Here is an 18,245-nt window from a genome sequence, read left to right as displayed (position 1 = left end):
TATTACCCGTTATGTGTTTTAACACCGAAAAGACCTAAAAATGCTTATATTTTCCAGTTTAATTCCACGATCATTTTTGTAACTCAATAATACAACGATATTAGTAATAATTTCCATAGCTGCCTTCCCTCTAGTCTTACACTGCTAAATTAGGGACGGCAAGCACAGATAGCCCTCGAGTAGCTTTGTGCGAAATTCAAAAACAAACGAACATACAAAAAAGACAGCATATTAAAGTACTTTAATTTTTCGTTATTAATAAAATGGCCTGCTCTTTAGGACATGTTATGTTGTTTTTTTAGGTTCTACAATTTGCCACTAACTAATTCCCTGAGAACTCAAGGAAGTTGGTAATACTGTCACTAAGAATCATAACGGCAGTTATTAAGATAATAAATCATTACTAGGAAATATAAGGGCTGTTGCTAAGATAATGAATTTTTACTGAGAAACAAAGCTTTTCTAACCGTTATAAAACGGAAGCGTCATCATTTTTACGTTATTTTACCATTTTATAGTGACGTTAACAAAATCCCGTTAGCTTCAAAAGAGAGAAAACATCACCACGTGCTTAAAGTGGTGACGATTTGTTGATACAGATGAGTTTTCAGTTTTTATTCAGTCTAACCTGATATAGAATTATCTAGTTTTTTAATAAGCTAAACACCTTCGCCACGACTTCGTGAGCTTACAGACTGCTTTGATTTTCAACTTATTTTCAGCTTCGGGCCAAATCAGTTTATTACACAATGTTCGGACAAAGCTACGCAAAATACCATTTCTGTGTCTGGTTACGGTTTGTTTTGAATTACGCGCAAAGCTACACGAGGGCTATCTGCGCTAGCCGTCACTAATTTAGCAGTGTAAGACTAGAGGGAAGGCAGCTAGTCATCACTACCCACCGCCAACTCTTGGACTACTCTTTTACCAACGAATAGTGCGATTGACCGTGACTATATAACGCTGAAAGAGCGAACATATTTGGTGTGACAGGGATTCGAAACTACGACCCTCAGGTTACAAGTCGAGTGCCTTAACTACCTGGCCATGCTTGGCCTGCGTCTGGTGATATCTGTTTTCTTTGTTTTTGAATTTCGCGCAAAGCTACTCGAGAACTATCTGCGCTAGCCTTCTCCAATTTAGCAGTGTAAAACTAGAGGAAAGGCAGCTAGTCATTACTCTCCAGCGCCAAACTCTTCGGCTACACTTTTACCAACGAACAGTGAGATTGATCATCACATTATAACGGCTGAAAGGGGGTGATCATGTTCAGTGCGAAGGGTATTCGAATCCGCGACCCTCAGATTAGGAGCCGAGCGCCCTTACCACCTGACCATGCCGGGCCTCTGGTCATGTCCTTGGACTGACAAATTAGAAACAAGTCAGCTAGTCAGCTTGTGGGCTACTCCTATTTGGCCGAATATTAAAGTTTGACAATTACTCCTATCATGGCCAGGTGGGTTAAGGCGTACGGCTCGTAATCGGAGGATCGCGGGTTCGCATCCCGGTCGCACCAAACATGCTCGCCCTTTTAGCCGTGGGGGCATTATAATGTGACGGTCAATCCAACTCTTCGTTGGTAAAAGAATAGCCCAAGAGTTGGCGGTGGGTGGTGATGACTAGCTGCCTTCCCTCTAGTCTTACACTGCTAAATTAAGGACGGCTAGCGCAAAAAATAAACAAATCAAACTATTAACATGCTGGATAAAGTTATTGTATGTTATTGCTGTCACAGTTTCTGTGTTTTTTTCAGAGGGTTAAACACTCCCCCCGTTCGTTAGCGGTAAGTTTACAGACTTACAGCGCTAAACTCCGGGATTTGATACCTATGGTGAGCAGAGCACAGATAGCCCATTGTATAGCTTTTTTTTTTAACTACAAACAAACAAAATCGACCTCTGTGTGAGACAAAGCGCAGAAAGTCCATTGTGTAATCAACGTTGCAATAAGAAAACGCCAACAGTTTGTGAAATCTAAAATTCAGGGGTTTATCTTCACATAGAGACAGAACGCAGATAGATAGTTTTGTACCTTTGCTCTAAAATAACAACAGCGTTAACAACAGACAATTAAATTACTGCAGTATTTATATAGTAGTTAATGACTTGTGGTTTACTCTTATTACACGTTAACAACAATTAAATTAATGCAGTATTTACGTACAAGTTGATGGCCAGAAGTTTCTTCGGAAACCTACACAATGAGCGTTATGTGCTCAGCCCACCGCAGGTATCGAAACTCAATTTTAGGTGTCATAAACCTGCAGATTTGCCGATGAGCCACAGGGAGATGGACTGACCAGGAATGGGTAAGATAATTAACTACACTGCGTTCTCAGCGTTATATATGCCCAGGTTATAGAGTAGAGCGTGTTCTTTCCACGATTCCTCATTTCCACCTCGAAGACTTCTGACAATAAATAAGTAAATAGATGAAACGGGTATTTTTTACTTTAAAATATAATATCAAACTTTTTCTGTTTGAAGAAATTTCGTATTTCTGACATTAGAAAACAATTTTTCTTCCCCAACGCTGAGCAGCCTACCGTTACGTCACTGTCGATTGCAATATTTCCACCACCAATGCATTATTGGTGTTATTAGTTCATTAGAACTTATTTATTAATGCCTTTGCGTGTTTATTGTTGACATGGTTACGGTTTAGCCAAGCATGGATTAATAAATAAGGTTTATGTACGTGCGTCAAATGAATTAGAAATTGAGATGTGCAGTTTCTAAAATACACGTCACGAAAGAGAAAGAGGTTGACGTGATGTATAATACTTTCTGATTGGTGAAAGTTATCGTAGACATTTTTCAATGACGGAAGCCTCGAAGTGCAGTTTTATTTTTGTTAACAGTGTATAGAAAAATCACTGGTAATGCATTTAGAGTTGCCAAAAGTCGGCTCTAGGTTTCGGGTAACGTGTTAGGCATAATTAGATAATTATAGATATAGACTAAAATACACGCTTTGCCATGTTCTAAAAACACTCTTTCCAAAACTTAGTGAAACCTGTGTGATTAAACATTAATTTCCCTGATAATTATGGACGTCAGAAGCAAAATATGTGCAAAAAACAACAAACAATTATGTAAAAAAAAGTATTAAATGTCGCTTAGAAGCTCCTTAATAGCTTAGCGGTAAGTCTGTGGACATGTAATGTTAAAAATTGTGTTTTAATACTTGTGGAGGGCGTAACAATGTTGTCTAAATACAGGTAGTGTTGTTATATGCTGGTTTGATGACACGTGATGTAATTGTTAAATATTATACATTATTAGGTATGCATTGTACACATGCGATTTGTTGTTTTTAAATTGTTTTCTAGTGGAGATGAGATTTTGAAACGCAAAGCTACACCAGGGCTATCTGCAATATCCGTCCCTAATTTATCACCACCTACCGCCAAATGCTGGGTTACTATTTTACCAATGAATAGTGGGATTGACCGTCACTTTATAACGCCTCCACGACTGAAAGGGCGAGCATGTTTGGCGTGATGGGTTTCGAACATGCGATCCTCGGATTACGAGTCGAGTGCCTTAACCACTTGGTCATGCCGGGGCCTTTCATATGTACTTATTTTAAACATAGTTTAACATTTATGAAGTTATGCAACAAAATATAAAAACTTTTTGGATTGCAACCCCTTACTCTGTCCTCTGGTTTCTCAACTGTGATCTTGAGGACTTGTTACATTATAATTTTGATAAGATCCTCGCGGGGAGCGATACAGACATTGTTCACTTGAGAGAGTGTGTCTGTGTTTTCTTATAACAAAACCATATCAGGCTATCTGCTGAGTCCACCGAGGGGAATCGGACCCCTGATTTTAGCATCGTAAGTCCGAAGACTTACCGCTGGGGACTTGTTTACTTAAACAAGACTTGTCTGGAAATAACGCTGCGAAATTTGTTTCCTAACCTAGAAAATTATCTTATTTTGTTCACAATTTTCTTGGTAACGTCTAAAACAAATAAATTAATCAATCGTATCGAGATTGCCGATGGTTCAATGGGTTGAATGCCATGAAACGTTTCAACAGCAAAATACGTTCGTCGCGAATTATTCTAAAGGATAAATATGTGTGCGTATCTTTAATTTCTATGTTTGTTTGCTTTAGAATTTCGCCCAAAGCTACACAAGGACTATCTGAAAATGATCATCTTACTTCTGAACAGATATACAATAAGGAAAACAACCCTTAAAATCCGAATCTTAGGCTATTCTTATTTTATCCAATAGTGGAACTTGGTTGTCAGTCTCATAACGCATCCATGGTTTAAAACTGCGAAGCGCGTTTTGTTGTTGTTTTTTACGTCAACGAGTCGCGAAAGACGAACTCTCAGATTCATAAGCTTGGCATGATATAACCAATGAGCCACCCCCGGCTGAAAAACGGTAAAAAAAAGTCCTTATGTTGTCACAATATGTTTCTATACAGTGTTGTTTCAAACTTTAAGAGTGTTTACGAAAAGGCCAAGTCTTAATAAATAAAACAACTGTCTGGGTATAGCTTAATGAACTGTATACTTGATAATTATGTAATTTCACAAAGTTTACATATACGCGATTTTTATAGCGAGTACAGACATTCACTTATTAGAAATTCGTCTTGTGCAATACTGACCTAATTCCTTGCCCTAATCACACACGCTGATGACATGTTTATCTTAGCTCTTTCTTATAGATGATGTTGGAGATTTATTTATGGATCTCCCCTTCGGTGGGCTCAGCAGATAGCCCGATGTGGTTTTGCTATAACAAAACACACACACACACACAATTATGGAATTTGTGTCTATTTTTTTCTGTGACATTGCCCTATTTAAATCTGGAAACGCCCCCCGCTAGTACAGCGGTAAGTCTACGGATTTACAACGCTAAAATCATGGGTTTGATTCCCCTCGGTAAGCTCAGAGAGAGCCCGATGTGGCTTTGCTATAAGAAAAAAACACACACACACAAATCTGAAGATGTTTGTACGTTAAACTCTCTCTCTTTTTACTTGGGAAAACCAAGATGGCGCAGATAGAAGATGTAATTACTGATATAACGCCATATTCTCTCAGTCTAAAACAGAAATATTTCATAAATACACAGACAGTTTCTTGATGCTACTTTGTTTAGTATTGTACTCAGCCTTCAGCCTTTTTTTCTTTAACTAACTCAAGTGATGTTTTTAGTTTTAACTACTTTATTCGTATCCTGGGCATTTCTCCTGTTATTTGCGGTTGCTATTCATAACGTAATTTTCCAAGATCTAACTAAACTATTAATTCAACTCACTCTTTGAGTGAGATAAAACCTTAATTTCATATTAAAGAAAATTAATATAATCAGAACACAAAATAAATATTCAGAATATCGGAGGGTACTTATCTTCTTTTTCAACACTTTTATTGACAAGCTGACTAGTTCATATCCGCCTCGTCGGAAATTATTTCGGCCCGGCATGGCCAAGCGCGTTAACGCGTGCGACTCGTAATCTGAGGGTCGCGGGTTCGCATCCCCGTAGCGCTAAACATGCTCGCGCTTTCAGCCGTGGGGGCGTTATAATGTTACGATCAATTCCATTATTCGTTGGTAAAAGAGTAGCCCAAGAGTTGGCGGTGGGTGGTGATGACTAGCTGCCTTCCCTCTAGTCTTACACTGCTAAATTAGGGACGGCTAGCACAGATAGCCCTCGAGTAGCTTTGTGCGAAGTTCAAAAACAAACAAACAAAACAAGACAAGCAGAGAACAACGGTTCGACCTTTCTAGGTCATCTTCAGGTTAACAAAAGGTATTCTGAGATACATTTTTATTTCAAGTGAGTTTTTCGTCATCAAGAATTATTTTTAAACCGATAACAAACTGTGAAATTGATCCTATGTAGCTGAAAGATAACAACAAATAAATACATAAAGTAAACGCTCTTCCAATGCCTAAATAATAAAATAATTTCTGTAAAATTTAAATAGTTAAAAAACAACAACATATTGTTCATTCCAGTAGTATATTCAAGCTTCGATACACGGCGCGACAACAAACGACTGCATCATTGGCTTTGAACTTTGATTGTACTGATATTATTTTTTATCCGTTTCTAAGTTCCTCCCGAACACTATATATTCTTAATTATGAATTTATACGTTTTAATAAAACACAACTGAAGGTTAATTGTTGTGTGCTGGACCATGTGTGTGTGTGTTCATATCAAGAGTCTGTGTAGACAAAGCGGTGGACATATGAGTGTTCCGCCAGCTTCTTTGCTATCGGATATTGTTTCATTACATTTACTATACACTAGATATCACTGGAAAATGTATCCACTTACCCGTATTTTCCAACAGTCAGGGAGCCATTAATTTTGTGTAGGTTATCCACACCATTGACTTGGTGTAGCTCCAAATTTGTACCGATCCACCACCATCTGCACTGTAGACATTGAAAATGACAAAATTCTCCTCCCCGTCATCGAATAAATTGTTACTGATGTGTTTATAGCCCTATAATTATACTGTTTACTGATGAATAAACTATGACGGGTTATCCAAGGAGTTTTTTTTAAATGTAAGATAAGACATTAAATTTGAAAGTAAAAAGAAAAAAGTTTTAAAACCTTTCTGAAATTATTAATTAAGAAAGTATTTGAATATTTACGAAAGTATAATTTAAGAATAAATTAATGTGTGAGTTATATTTCTGTCAGTTACCTCGAGCGTTCGACTAGTAATAAGGCCCGGCATGGCCAGGTGGGTTAAGGCGTTCGACTCGTAATCCGAGGGTCGCGGGTTTGAATCCCGGTCGCACCAAACATGCTCGCTCTTTCAGTCGTGGGGGTGTTATAATGTGACGGTCAATCCCACTATTCGTTGGAAGAATAGCTCAAGAGTTAGCAGTGGGTGGTGATGACTAGGTGCCTTCCCTCTAGTCTCACACTGCTAAATTAGGGACGGCTAGCGCATATAGCCCTCATATAGCTTTGCGCGAAATTCAAAAACAGACAAACAAACATTTACATCGTTAAAACACGTCCTTATTGGGCCAACACTCATGGAAATAATTGTTCTTATGTTAATTATAATACTAAGCTATTTTATCCTACTAAAAATCAATGAAACGAATTGTTTATGGCTAAGATTCATGTTCACTGTTTATAATATCTGTCCAGTTGTGAGTGACGTCACGCGCATATAAGGATATGTTTCTGCAATTTTTCACTGTTACATTCGGATTTTCTGTGATGTCGTCTAATATATTTGCTTGTTTTTTAATTTCGCGCAAACCTACACGAGGGCTATCTGCGCAAGCTGTCCCTAATTTAGTAGTGTAAAAGTGGAAGGAAGGCAGCTAGTCACCACTACCCACGGCCAACTCTTGCGCTACTCTTTCACCAACGAATAGTGTAATTTGTCAGATGGTTAAGGCACTCGACTCGTAATCGGAAGGTCGCGGGTTCGAATCCCGGTCTCACCAAACATGCTCGCCCTTTCAGCTGTGGGGGCGTTATAATGTTACGGTCAATCCCACTATTCGTTGGTAAAGAATAGCTCAAGAGTTAGCAGTGGGTGGTGATGACTAGGTGCCTTCCCTCTAGTCTTACACTGCTAAATTAGGGACGGCTAACGCAGATAGCCCACGAGTAGCTTTGCGCGAAATTCAAAACAAACAAACAAACTATATAGATATAATATTACTGTCCAATGTCTGTTGCTTGTCATCTATATAAATAGAATAATAATGTCCATTGTCTTAATGTAACTACCCATGAAACTACTTCGCAGGGTATGAATAGATCTCTACCAAAATTATTACGGAGGTCCGTTGGGTTCATACGAGGATACATATAAAATATTAATTTTACTTTTGCGAGTTTTATATGCGTTTTTTTAAAACCACTATATCGCCCCCTATTGATGGATCTTCACCAAATTTGGCATGAGGGTTTGTTGGGTCCATGAGGAGGTACATGCAAACTTGTGAATTCACATTTTGCATTTTTTATTACAATTACATATAAGGGGGACAACTTCTCATGTCCTGACATATCCTTTTATTAATCATGAACTTACGGAACTTCCGTTCAAGGGACAGGTACGCCAGCTAGTCACACTGCACACAACAATTTCTTTGAAAAGTTTTGCTTCCTGAAAAGTTTTTGCTGATTGTGACAGGTACCTGGTGGGTATGCACAAGTATAGTTTTGGTTTTGCTTCATCACGTAGGAACTCTGAAAAATAGACAGTTAACTGTTTACCGGCAATAACGTAGTTAATTGCGTTTGTGTTTCTAATATACTATTAAGTTCCACATAATTAAATGTGTTTTGATCCTGATTTTCGTTTGTATTTAATGTCCGGTACATCACGTTGCAGCGTCCAACAGTAGTCAGCAAACATTAACGGATTCCAGTCGCCCTGATATCGTTTTTCCATTGTAACAAAACTGAAGATTTCGATGAAACGGTACGTGATGGGCAAATTTGGATGTGATTTTCGTGATTAGAAGCCAAAAATCTATAAGGAACACCCAACAGTGTTCAAGAAGCAAAAACTTTGTTGTGCAGTGTTATTTAATAATTATCCAAGCAACTCAGAATTATATATTTTATATATAAGTATTGTGCCGAAAATTAACATTTTTGCTGTTGTTGATTTTAGCATAAAGCTATACAATTGGATATCCACGCTCTGTTCACCGCGTGGATTTGAACATGAATTTTAGCTTTGTAAGTCCATACACTTACCACTGACACACCAAGAGACAAATAACTAAATAATATTAAGCATGGATGTAACTAACTCCTCCTGTGCTACCTAAATGGCGAATCTGCTTGAAATCTTATAATACTAATATTTGGGGCTCAATTCCTAAGATGGGCATAGTTTACATAGCTCGTTGTGCAGTTTTGTGCTTTACAAGAAACAAACAAATATTTTTGTGAATACTTCATTTAGATTAATACTACGAAATACTGAATGAATTATTTTAGATAAATTTATTTTGATAAACTGAGCATAAAATAAATTGAGTTTAATTTTAATTTGACGCCATATAGCTATTAATCTTTATCTATTTGTCTATACAACAAGTAACTTTGATAATGGTGCGACCTCTGCTGGTTGCGCTTATCAAACTGCATTTTAGAGAATCTTTTATGCAGAAGTGATTGGGATGGAGGTAAATTATTAATAAATGTTTGTTTTCCTAAATTTACAATGTTTAAATTTTTTTTATCGGTTATTAATTTATTTTTCAAGAAATGTGAACTCAATCTAACTAACCTTTTTTAAGTTTGGGATAAAAGATTCTTTTGGTAACAGTATGTAACCCTCGCAGTAACACAAAGCTAGATTGAACATTGCTGGTAACATTAACTGATATTCAGAAAGTAGATTTAGGCTTGGCGTTGCCATTACGGTAACGGTTACGAGACGCCATATTTAGCACGTGTAAATTTCGTTCGTGTGGCTGAAACTTAAGACAAGAATATTAACAGTCAACTTATCTTTAAGATTTAATAATGTTGTGTTTGTGAAAGTGAATGCTTTTTATGTAATTATTATTATCAGCCTGTACACGTGGGTCAAATAGTATAGTTCTTTGTTAAAACTTGAAGTTAAACGCCGAATTATCATTGGCTTTGTTTGTTGTTTTGTTCTTTATTTTTAATAATGTGAATATGTTATATACGTTGACTTGGCCTTTCTTTTACCTACTGCTAATAGTAAAAACAAGGGTGTCAATATTATAATTTTAATTATATACTATTTCACTATCTAAACATTGTATTTCAATGAATAAAAATAAAAGTATGCATTTTCATGTGATTTTTTTAAACTTTTGGAGCTACAAATGAACTTACAGGAGAATAAAGTGAAACTTGATGACTGATTTTCGAAGTTGTAAATACATGAATTTTAAGACTATACTAAATTGTGTTGCACAGGTGTTAGATATAACTCCAAAAGTAACATAACTAGCTGAGTTTTTCTAACCCTTCAGCTAATAATAATAAGAAAGAAAGTTGATTTGAATAACAAAGATCACTCTGAACTTTGCCAGAATTGTGTTTTGCTAGTAGTTTTGTTGATGACAAAATCTACAAATTGACAATGTTTGTATCAATAAAATGTGAACACAGATGTTCAATTTGCATCAGAGCTACAACATTATGTCTGTTTACCATACAAGTAAAATCACAGAAGCATGCTAACATCTCCTGTATAACTGTTGTTTCAACAGGTAATAAAATAATTAACTCCTGGTTAAGATTGATGACAGAAGTTTGAGATAATCATGTGCCCTGAAGTAGGCCTAGTAGCAACTGGACAGGTATTTGTCATAGTAACTGTCAGACTTTTTGAACCTTTAATTTGCACTTCAAAATTATTTCTGGGTAAATAGACTTATAGTAGTATGTATGAATCAATCAGTAGAACAATGTATGATAAATTACATGAGTATTCTGTAACTGTATTTGTTTGAGCTTTTTTGCCTTGATGAGTATAAATGTCAGTAAGCACTTATATTTATGTAAATCATAAAGAAATGCTTGCAAATCATTAATACTTTCAATAAATGATTGTAAAACTAGCACAAAATTTAATATTAGAACACCTATTTTTTAAAATTATCCTGGAGGGCATGCCCCCAGCTCTTGTAAACTTTTTCACATATTCTGTAGTTCTATAACTTACTAAAAGAAATGCTCTGAAATTGGAGTTGGAATTTTTTGTTTCTTCTCCAAAGGTTAGAAAGGTTCCATTGAAAGAAGTTCTTGTATACCATTATTTACATTGAGGAAAAGGTTGAGGTTTATAACTAGTACTTAATTGGTTTGATATTTAATTTAGTTTACTTTTCATGGAACCTGGGTTGACCTCAGTGAGCAAAACTGCGATATTGTTGGTCTCTTTATTTTATGTAACTTATAATTTTTGCTTCTCTGTTCATGACATAACATAATTTTCTTGTCTGTTATAACTATACTCAGTTTCTGTCTCTTTTGAAAATGATGCACAGTGGATGTAAACAAAAGTTGGAGGTAAATATACTTCAATAAGTGTGTACAACAATGTTTCAAAGTTTTTAAAAAGGTGTGGTGCTAAGTCATTGAATAAAATTGTAAGTTCATTTACTAATCATATTAAGTATGGCAAGATTTAGCCCAGCTAAACTAAAGCAAAAACTTAGACAACTTCCAGTGTCAATTAATCTCTCTATTGAACGTAGGTTGTAATTGATAAAGATTTAATTGATGTTATGCCTTAGACATGTGGACTTGCAAACTTTGATGTCTGTGGTTGGAATTCTTTTGTATTATTGTAGAAATTTGATATTTGAAGAAATACTGTTAAAGTAATGATACTAATATGACCTTAAACTTTTGTAGGTTGCTATTTATATACTATTAAAATATTCTTCTAGAAAGAAATAAGAAAAAAAAACATAAGATGTTCAGTATTGTGTTGAACAATGGGATAGTGCAAGACTTGATGTGTCTCATGTTCCAGGTCATCATGGTATATTAAAAGTGACCTTTTAGTTGGGAAGTTTCCAGGCATATTTTGTTTAAAAAAGGGGTGCTATTCTTATGTAAAGTGATATTTATGATTTGAGGTAGATTTGTACTGTGTATGAATTTCTAATAGATAAGGGACATACCACAGAGTAGTAATTGCAGTCATTCTATAACAACTAGATTTCTGATATCTGACTGATAGCTGATAAACACTTTGATAAGTAGATTTGTACTTGCTGAAATCTTTGGTTCTAGAAGTGGCTATGAGCTTTGCATGATTTTAAGTTACAAAGCAGAAATTACATTGTAAATGTTGAATTGGGGACTAACCTATATGTAAGCTGGCCAGACTTTATGGGATATTGAACTTATAGCCAGAAGTGCCTTTAACAGCGAGGGTATCTATTGGATGAAAAAAAATATGTTCTTAGTCTAAAAATGATGTTGGATAGAATTACTTTAGTTGTACTCCTTACTAGGATGATTTTTAGTTTTGATCTAAGTAGGTAGCTTGCTCTGATCAGAAATAATGCAAATTAATGATAAAAAGCTGATTTTTGTTAGTGGTGAAAACTCAATATTCTGGGGAAGTTTTTCAAAGTTTCATAGATTAGATAGATTTTGAATGTTTTTTCAAATAATTTTTACTGTAAAATTTGGTATAGTGTATGAAAGTATGCTAAATATGGAGTGGTCCTTCTTCACTGAATTCCAACAGCTATCAGTGTCCAGAGTTTCATATTATTGAATTTGCAGTTTGTAGTTTTAAATTATTGCAAAGGCAAAATCCTCAAACTGACCAAACAGAACACCCATCACAACCCTTTATTCAATATTAACAGTCCTACACTTCAACATATTAGTTAGGTTGTATTTTGATACAGGGAAAGATTCACACACATTCTTTTGTTACCTTAGCCTTGTCAAACAGTCATTAATAGCTGGGAGTATGTTATCATGATACCTTTGTTAATTTAATACTGCCCCCTGATAGTACAGTAGTAAGTCTACAGATTTACAATGCTAAAATCAGAGGTTTGATTTCCCTTAGTGGGCCCAGCAGATAGCCAGATGTGGCGTTACTGTAAAAAGACACAAAACAATATAATGCTACATAACTGTATGAACAAAGAATAAACATTTTGTGGCATGTTATAATTACTTGTCTCGAAGCTTAATGTGGAATGTTTTACAAATTGGTGTAAGGAATAGAAGCTCTGTAATTATTTGAAATTTCACAGTATGTAAAAAAATCTTGAGTATGTTTGGTGTTCATGTGTTTTTAAAAGGTGTTTTCATGTGGAAAATATTACTTTTTGAAAGTGCTTGTGAATTTATTTTTTAATTCTTGCATTATATGTGTTTGTAGTCTTATGGTGGTGGCATATCAGTGGTATGTACACTTTACAGTAACTGTTATTTGTACAGTTTCATATAGGTATATTTTTGGTTAGTAGAAATGTTTGCTTTCCATCAATTTTCTCATCCTTTCAATTGAATGCAGGCTTTTACTAGATTACATCATGTGATAGTTTATAATAGACCTATCACTAAATATGTTTTATCACAGTAAACAAAAGGTGATTATTATGACACAGTAATGAGTTATTTTCTGTCAGTAGTAACCAACAGTTCCTTAGTTTGGGAAGGATAAATTGATTTTTTTATGTTTTGGGTTTTACATTTCTGAGGAAGATGGTTTGAGAAAAACATGAGATGAAATGTACTTCAAATTAAGATCATTGATAATTTTTTGAAAATATTGAAATTTATTAATAACTTGGTTAGAATAATTATGGTGTGGTAATTAGCAAAATATGTCAAGTTAAGAAGAATCTGATGTATGTTTTTCATTTGAGATATTACTCCTTGATAAGAAATGTTTAAAGTTCAAACTCGTGAGATTGTTTTGTGTACTTGGTGTATTGCATCCAACAGCAGATTGTACGTTCAGTTGACTAAGGTCTTATAACCTTGTAGCTCAGCAAAAAGATGCTTCTGCAGAGATAACTATTTGGAAGAAAACCTACACTCCTATTAACAAGTTGACTTAGAAGATTTATTTTCTATTTGGATTTTTCAGTAAGTATATTTATCTGTTTGTGGGCCTTTAAAAGTATTAGTTTTTTATAGCGTGTTTTGTTTCTGTAGGACCCTTCTCAACAGGGTTACATTCCTGACCGAGTGAAAAAGGCAGAAAAGCACTTGGAAGATAATCCATATGATGTTGATGCATGGAGTGTTCTCATTCGAGACGTTCAGGTATAGAAAGAACTGCTATATTATGAAAACTTATTATTAAACAATATGAAAGGATATTGAAAAAATTAAGTATACTGCTGTGATTTCAAGAACAATTTAAATTCTGTCTTTAGTTCCTCCAATACTTCTGAGCAAGTCTTGTCTGATACATTAATTTTCTTTACAACGTGAATGATTTAATTTATGTTTTCAGCAGTGGATCTGCTTTTTTCCCCCAAATTTTTAATTAATGCAAACTAGGTAGCTATACTTTAAGAAATTACTGACTAAATATTTAAACTGAATTTTAAGGAATAAATCTTTTTATGTTTGATGTTTCCACTTGTTAAATTTTTATATTCATTTTTGTCATTGTGTTGTTTCTGAACTGATTACTTCAGAGAAAGTTAAGCCTAACTTGTGATACTTATCATGTAGTGGCTGTAGAACAGGATGTCTAGTGAAATTTGCTAATCAGTTAATTGTCTAGCTTATTAATAAGTTATTCTCATGACACTAGGATTGTTTGAATAATCACAAATATTAAGAACTTTGAACAATTATTTTTCAATTAATTAAATTTTGTGATTAATAACTAATTTTCAATCAGTTGGTTATTTTACATGAAACCAGTTGCCTTAATTGATGTTTATAGGTAGCTGAGCTAATTGCTCAGCTCAGAAGCATGTGACAGTTTTATTATAGAAGAGTGATATTAATTATAAATATTTAATTAGCCAGTAGAAATTTCCACATCTTATTGTTTAGCAGTTAGATTTGTTGTTAAAATAGGGCTGCAAATAACATTCAGACATTGGAATTTTTATGAAGAAATTTCAAGTATGTCTGGCCATGCTGTAATTTTCCTCAGGCATTATGTCTGTTCAAACAGATTGTGTTTCTGATCAGTAAAATCTTCCTTGCCAAAGTTATTCTTAACTTAGCACTTTGGTGAATATCTTATTGATAGTTATGTGTATAAAGAAATTTCCAGTTCTTTGGTTTCTTCTTTAGTCATTTAAATTTTCCATTTGATTGCTTTGTTTTAATCAACAGCAAATAATTTTCCATAATTTACTGCTAATACCATTTTAGTTTCTCTTCACTGAAGTAAATATGTTATTTTTAGTTGTGCTTAAATGATGTCTCTAGTTATATTTTGCTTCATTAGTAATTGTTTAGATCTGTTTAGTCGAGAATAAAAATTTGTGAAAGAAGGAAAAATGTCGTGAAACAGAACCTTTATAGTTAAATTGTGAAGAAGAGATAATTTCTTAAATATAAACTTATATTGTGGCTTGAGCAAGAAGAAAATAGAAAATTACAGCTAATTCAACAAAACTGTGCAAAGTCTAATTTGGAACTTTTTCATTTCTTTGCAAATTTTACTAAATTACATCTTATAAAATATTGATTATAAAGTATTTTTCATTTAAAAGTCTTTAATTATTTATTGTTATTTTCACTTAAATATTTACTAATATTCTTTTCAACATTCAACAATAATTTTCATATGCAGGAAAAACTACAAAATGAAGAAAAATTAACTTAAATTTTAGAAACTGGTTTGTGTGGTCAAATGCAAATTATATCAATCAAAATTGGTAGTCTGAAATATGTCCCTGTCAAGAAAGAGAGAAAAATATTTATTTGCAGCTCTGTTACCATGTTTTAATATTCCAGTTTACTTTTTGGCAAAACAAAGTTATAAATATTTACTTTGAGTACATAGAAATTTTATGTTTATTATCATTAAAATATTTAGGGATAATTCCGTAATTGTTTATTGTTATATCCATAGAAAATATTCTGAGCCTGATGTTGGTTATGTCCCCTAATTATTACCATGGTTAAGTAGTTGTGTGGTGACCTAACTAATTATTGATTCATAACCTTTTTTAAAATATTAGTTAGATGCTAACTTGTTTTATTTTGTTTTGAAAACTAATCTGCTGCCCTCTACAGGGAATTTCCAAGGACTATTTTCTTTGTTGGTAGTACTACTGAATAAGTAGGCAAAAAGTACCATTAAGAAGACTTGAGATAAAATTCTTAGGAGTGGAGATGGTAGCAGATTAGTAGTTGAAACATAGAATAAAAAACATTTAGTAGTTAGTATCTCATTTAAGAAGTTACTAGTTAATAATTAGACTCAGGTGGCAACCATGATAGCAACTGAAATCTGATTTTCACCAAGTTCATTCTCTAATGTTGTATTTATATGTATTGTTTTGATTTAAACCTAAAGAGCTGGCATTATTTTTGGTGAGAATGAAAGTTATACTTACTGTAACTTTTATAAATAGAACAGGAAGACTGAAGAGGCTCGTGAATTATATGAGAAGTTGGTGTCTCAGTTCCCTAATGCTGGTCGTTACTGGAAGCTGTACATTGAAAATGAGGTTTCGTATCATTATTTTAGACATTTAGTTTGTCATTCAGTACTGGTAGGATTTTATCTTCTTTCTCATTTTACAGGAAAAAAATAGGTCTCTTCTAGATGTAAATTTTGTATCCTCGAATATAAAAAAAAATTACTTTTTAAGAGAGTTTTGTATGAAAAGAAATAATTCGGAAATACATTTCACTTGATGCACAAGTTTCTGTGTACCTTTTTTTGTGACAATGTTTTGTAGAAACCAAAAAAAACTTGGGGAATATGTAAGATATTTAGATGTAAACTAACTTACAAGTCAGTATATACGTTACTCAGAGGTATTTCATCAGTATACTTTTTTGTTTTTCAGCAAGGTGACCATTTAACCCACTTTGCAATAAATCATTTATTTTGTCTAGAAATGTATTCTGTCTGTTAGTTGTGTGGCCTGATTTACTTTGGTCTTGTGTCTCTTCTTTTCCTGTGTGCTGATATATTTTTTTTCTTACCCAATACGAATTACAGTTTACATCTTGCACTAAGTACTCACACTTGTAGAATTTACACTTTGACCTGGTGATTGGTAGAATCATTGTAAATGTGAAGTTGTGTGGTTGTGTTTATTTTGAGTACGTGGTTATTCTAGTTATAGAAAGATTACCTTCATAAAATAATTAATATTTGAATGTTTGTTGAATTTGATATCAAATAATTAAAAAGCGTTATACTGAGAACATTGTATCTGTAATCGTATATGTATTTTAAAAAAGAAACATTGCCCTTGCATAATCTGTAAAGGTACACTGGGATGAACTGCTCACCTATGATACTTGTGTTTAGAAATATGTGATTCATGAATGCACCTTAATTAAAAACTGTCATTAAGACTTACTGATTGTACTTGTTTAATTATTCTAAAGGATCACAGTGAATACATTCTAGAAAGTGCTTTGGTTGGAAATGATATACCTATTAAATATCATTCATAAATGTACTTGCATGAAATTTTTGGCTTGAATACACATAACGTCAATGTTTAATGTTTAGGGACAACAAGGGACATATTGGTCCATCTCAGATGTTCCATCCTCTAAATGAAACTAAAGCTTTAAAACAAAAAAATAAAGCCAGCCCTCATCAGTAATATATTTATCAAGTTCTATTTTAAACTCAAATTTATTGCCTCCACAGTATCCAAAAGCCAGCCTTTCCATAAACCAACCATCCTATTCAAAAAATAAAATCGTCTTAGCTGAAGATGGCTTTTACCTTGCATAAACCTGTATTTGTGTCTTCTAGTTATATAATTCTTGCTGTTAAGTATGGGAAATGTTAATGCATCGGCATTATAAATTCTGTTTGCAATTGTAAAGGCTTCAGTGAGAACTACTCAGGTGTGTTACAATCTTGGAAACTCGGAATAAATTAATTGTTTACATCTGTTATGCAGTATAACAATGTCACTAATATCAGAATACAGGTTTGGATAAAAGATAGAAAGAAAAGTTATAACAAGTGAGCCAAAAGAATTAAAACAATGACATAATAAATGAATAAACAGATACAAACCATAACATAAACTTTTATAAAATTTGGAAGAAATTGAATTAGAATTAATTAATTAATTAATGCTGACACAGTTGCGATTTTTATAAATCTTCAAATTAGTTTTTTTTTTCAGGGTGCTCTTTCCAAAATGTTGTACAATTAAGTGTGCTTTCAAGTTGCATTAATGTAATGTTGTCACATATGTACTGTATTTAGGGTTATATCAATTATTTTGCAGAGATAAGAGACATTTCCAGTTGAAATGTGAAGTATTGTTAATCCAGTTCTTGAATAAAAGACAAAACATTTATTATCAATCATAGATGTGTTTTTTTTACCGGTCTAGTTGTTTTCCGTTTTTATGTGAAAATACTGTGTTAAATCTATGATGGTCGTAAAGTCACAGAAGTAGAACCTTGGGCTTGGCACACTTAGTAGCTTAGTATTTACAGTATAATTAGTTTCTGTGAAGTTTATTTGAATAATATTTAGCTTGACTCATTAATTAGGCCATTTAATTAGAAAAATATTTTCAAGAATAAGTGCTTTCAAAACAGTGCTAGAATC

The 18,245-nt window shown here is 33.7% G+C and overlaps 1 protein-coding gene across 4 annotated transcripts in view; it reads left to right on the top strand.

Moving 5' to 3' along the window:
- Positions 1 to 9,055: 9,055 nt before the first annotated feature.
- su(f) (cleavage stimulation factor subunit su(f)) overlaps positions 9,056 to 18,245 on the top strand; it is a 59,920-nt gene continuing 50,730 nt past the window's right edge. Inside the window, exons 1-3 of one of the 4 annotated variants that reach the window (XM_076488363.1) lie at positions 9,056 to 9,168; positions 13,664 to 13,774; positions 16,065 to 16,155. In XM_076488363.1, the coding sequence (XP_076344478.1) occupies positions 13,734 to 13,774; positions 16,065 to 16,155 (132 nt within the window). In that variant the 5' untranslated portion in view covers positions 9,056 to 9,168; positions 13,664 to 13,733. Of the gene's footprint in view, positions 9,169 to 13,492; positions 13,595 to 13,645; positions 13,775 to 16,059; positions 16,156 to 18,245 lie in introns of those variants that run through there. The other 3 variants (XM_076488362.1, XM_076488364.1, XM_076488365.1) reach the window with 3 other exon arrangements.

This window comes from Tachypleus tridentatus, chromosome 2, assembly GCF_004210375.1.
Source record: "Tachypleus tridentatus isolate NWPU-2018 chromosome 2, ASM421037v1, whole genome shotgun sequence".
In the NCBI taxonomy this organism is placed as follows: domain Eukaryota; kingdom Metazoa; phylum Arthropoda; class Merostomata; order Xiphosura; family Limulidae; genus Tachypleus; species Tachypleus tridentatus.
This window is presented reverse-complemented; position numbering and strand designations above follow the sequence as displayed.